Source organism: Charadrius vociferus, unplaced genomic scaffold (genome assembly GCF_000708025.1).
Source record: "Charadrius vociferus isolate BGI_N301 unplaced genomic scaffold, ASM70802v2 scaffold259, whole genome shotgun sequence".
Lineage (NCBI taxonomy): Eukaryota > Metazoa > Chordata > Aves > Charadriiformes > Charadriidae > Charadrius > Charadrius vociferus.
The window spans coordinates 5,961,195-5,965,253 of NW_009661368.1; the positions used below are offsets into that span (position 1 = coordinate 5,961,195).

A 4,059-nucleotide genomic window follows, 5' to 3' on the forward strand; every position below is an offset into this window, starting at 1 on the left:
GCATGACTGCATCGCTATGAGAGCAGCAAACCCCTCCTGACCTCCTTTGCTTTTATGGGCAGATTCGTAAAATTGGATTTTATTAGACGTCAAATTAAAGCTCCTAATTGTGCCGGGTTCGTGGGGCGGCTGCAGAGCTATGGTAACGCTGGGAGATGCCAGAGCGGCTCCCCGGATATATCGATTTGCGTTTTTAGCCTCCTCCCTCTGTTTCATCCACATTCATGGCACCAGAATAAAATTAACCCCCCACACACACACACACATACAGGCACACTGCAGGCTCAGCCCGCACCGCCGAGATTTCGGCGGCCCCGCTGTTCGCAGCCCTGCTCGGGGGAGCGGGCGAGGGTTATTTTTGTCTGTCCCATTTTGCGGACACCATGTTGTCACCCGAACCATGGGCGGCTTGGGAGCGGCGGTGAGGGCAGCCTACAGGGACGGGCACCCGCAGCTCCTCCCAGGGCACCCACGACATGGAGGAGATGCCCTCAGGTTTGGAAAGACCGAGAAGGCAGCAGGAGCAGCTCTGAGGCGGAGGAAGGTTTTCCCGAGGAGGAAGGGCACCTTCGAGGCAGCGATGACGTAGTCCTGGGAACTGGGGGTCTCTAGGATGGCAGTGGAGAGCAAGACGCTATAAAACGCGGTGTCTTGCTGAGACTTGGAGGCTGTACGTGGTGGCCAGAAATAGCCCGGCTGGCCTCCTCCGGGGACGGGCTGGCTCCGTCCCAACGCGGCCGGAGCTGCCAGACGAGGTCGGGCACCCCCAGCCGGAATGGGGCGCGTGGTCCAGCGGGAAGGTGGGGCGAAGGGAGGAGAGCCGTCCCCGATGGGCTCGGGAGGGTGCTGTCACGGGGGGTTCTTTTGACACGCCTGCTTCTTTCCTCCCTCTGCAGCCTCCCCAAAAACGCAGCTGCGTTCCCACAGCCCTCCCCACCGCCGCCCGCCCCGCGTAGCCCACCAGCATGGGGAAGGAGAAGACGCATATCAACATTGTCGTCATTGGGCATGTGGACTCTGGGAAATCCACCACCACCGGGCATCTCATCTACAAATGCGGGGGCATTGACAAAAGGACCATTGAGAAATTTGAGAAGGAAGCTGCTGAGGTGAGGAACCCGTCCCCACACTCCCACCCATAGGGATGCTCCATACGGATGCCCCACAAGTGTCCCAGGGACAATACTCCGCTTTTCCTGGCACTGCCCTTTTCTTTTTCCCTTTGTTCCCATCTCTTTTTTTTTTTCTTTTTTTCTTTCCCCTCAGTCTTCCTGACTCCTCTGGCCTTGGGAAAATAGGCCATTTGGGCGCTCGCCACCCTCTTCTCTGGAGCTGGGGGACTCCCTGCCGCGGGCTGTTAATGAGGGCAGAAGGTTTGCAAGATGGGGTTAGGGTTCTGGAAAAGCCACAAACCATAGTGCTTCAGAGCATGAAATTCCTTCTAAATATAGTGCACAAGGAGGAAAACCTGATAATCCCTCACTGCCAAGTGCAGGAATCTCTGAATTTCACTCTGAAGCACCTATTTCCAGTGCCTGCTGGGGACAAGGGGCAGCATCATCTGGACCACTCGTTTGATCCAGTTCGTTAAAAACCCCATTCGCATTTTTCTTAAGCATATGGCCTGATGTGTAGCTTGATTGGTAGCCTTTAATATAGAAAAGCTGGCATGAAGTGTGAGCATTTAAGTTAAATCCTTTTGTTTAGCTCTTAAAATGGTGACATTTATAGCAATATACTATTGCATGCCTTGAGCGGGGTGTCACACCCAGTACCTGTGATGGGGCAAACACAGAGATGGAAGAGAAGGAAATAGTCTTGGGAAGAAAAACATGCATGGGAGGCGCTCAGAAATTAATGATGGTAAATTCTAGAGAGGTGGGTGAGCCAGGAAAAGCCCGGCTGCGTTATTGATAGGGCAGATCTGGTCTCTCAGAAGATGGCTTGTCGTCATCCTTCCAGGAATCTTTAATGCAGATATCCCTCCATTATTATGTTGGGTTTTTTTTTCTTTTTCTGGACAAGATCCCACATTTCAATGAAGAAGAAAAAAACAGGTTTACAGGGCTGCCACTCTTGATCAGACATTTTGCTGTCTGTCTTAACCCTTTGAATTTGCCGATAGCATCCGAGCTAAACCACCCGTTTTCCTGCCTCACTCAGCCCTTTTTCTCAGCCCTTAAGCGAAGAGCTTCTTCCTTCTTACAAAATCATCTCTCCCCCCTGGTTTAAAACGATCGCTCACATCCCTCCCTATATTTCCCCCGCCCTTCCTTTACCTACAGATCGGATATGGCGCGATGAGGTTATCGTAGATGTGATTGCGGCTGTTTTTAATTGAACAGACACTTTCACTGACTTGCCAGAATACGCGGGGACTGGAAGCTGCTATTAATAGCCTATTGACTGAGCTTACAGACTCCATTTTCTGATGCAGGGCTGGGGAAGGGTTTTCTTCCATTAGGTGGCATTCGCAGGAAATGGAGGCCTGTGTGCACCCAAAAAGCCAACAAAAAAAAAAACCCAGGGGCTGATATATTTTTAAGACAAAAGAGACAGGATTGTTTTGTGTTGTGGTTTTTTGTTTTTTTTTTTCCTTTTAGACTCAGGGGTAGAGGTAACAGTATCTCCAAAAGAAAAGCTGTTCTGTTTAAAAAATAAAAAAAAAATTAAAAAAAAAATAAAATCAGTATTTGTGGTCTCCAAATAGAAAGCTGTCCCTCCGCTGGGGTTCGATCAAGAAAAATCAGGCTGTTTCTGGCACTGAACAGGGAAGGTATTGTGCAAAGCTAGATAATACCCTGGTGTTTTTTTTCAACACCAGCTCTGGGTAATTGAATATACCCCATGAAAGGAGGGAAACTGCTAAATAAAGGATCTCGTTTGTCTTCAGGTTACGTATGATGTCGGGTTCTGGGGGGGTTCACACGAGCTGTTTGTGTGCGTGGTTGCGGGTGGCTGCAATAAGGTGCTGATTTCTACTCCGCTCCCGCGGGAGAGGCAGCGCTCTGTGCCGTGCCTCAGTTTCCCCATCCAGAAAGGAAGGGAAAGGCTGCCGATGGGTGAAAGGCTGTGGGCTGTGCTGGTTGAGCTCTACCCGTTATAATAACTACCTGTTATTAATGCATTGCACAGAACGCACCGTTCCTCGCTATATCTCCACCATTTCCCGCAGTAAATGAGCACGCGCTAACGACCTCCTCCCTTTTCCCCTGGCAAGAGGGGGGGTCGATGTCCCTGCTGGAAAGGGTTAATCTCCGAGCTCCTGCTCTGCCCCCTCACTAAGCCTGATGCCAGGAGGATGCTTAGGAGCAGAGATTTGATTCTGGATCCTTCCACACCCCCCCCTCCCCGACTGCCCTTCCTGCAGGCGCCAGAGCTCCCGGCTGCCCAGCGGGGATGGGGCATCACCATCTCGACCCGGTGTCCCCTCCGAGGAGGGGGAGGCTTTAGGATTTTGCCCGTAATCCTCCAGAGCAAGCTGCAAAGTCATCGCGACGCTCAGCTGTTACATAAATGAGCCGGCACCGTTAATTCCTTGTGCTGGCTGGGCACGGGGCCGGAGCGCGGGAGCCAGGGGCAGAGCAGCCCCCGGGCACGGTGATGCTTCGTGGTGAGGACTATCATCACCGAAGTGTTCGCTGCCTGCCAGGGGGAAGCGCTTCCCTCTGGACTGGCGATTTCTAATTGCCCATAATGAATTTTATGCATTGATACTCCAGAAGAAACCGCGGTTGCGGAGACCGCCGGGATGGCTGGACAGGAGCAGGGAATCAGAGCCCTGTCCTTGCACAGTGGTTAGAGCAGATCAAATCATCCGCAAATGACCTAAATTCCATTTTCCATCTTAAAAAAAAGTCCCCAAACCTTGTATCTAAGGCCAAGAGCTGATGATCGATGCCCATTAACCCTTTGCTTTGGCCGGGCTCCCTGGATTGCCCCGGAACACAGTGGGGTCAGCAAGGGGTGGTCTTCTCCTGCCCCATCTCCACAGTGGCAGGATCCCAGCTCAGACTGGGAGCACCACCTCCGAGGTGGGGGGAAAGGGGGAGTCCTGCT

The 4,059-nt window shown here is 52.3% G+C and overlaps 1 protein-coding gene across 1 annotated transcript in view; it reads left to right on the forward strand.

Annotated features, from left to right (window-relative positions):
• Positions 1 to 890: 890 nt before the first annotated feature.
• EEF1A2 (eukaryotic translation elongation factor 1 alpha 2) overlaps positions 891 to 4,059 on the forward strand; it is a 13,111-nt gene continuing 9,942 nt past the window's right edge. The window contains exon 1 of the mRNA XM_009893437.1: positions 891 to 1,109. Coding sequence (XP_009891739.1) covers positions 966 to 1,109 — 144 coding nt within the window. The 5' untranslated portion in view covers positions 891 to 965. The remainder of the gene's footprint in view (positions 1,110 to 4,059) is intronic.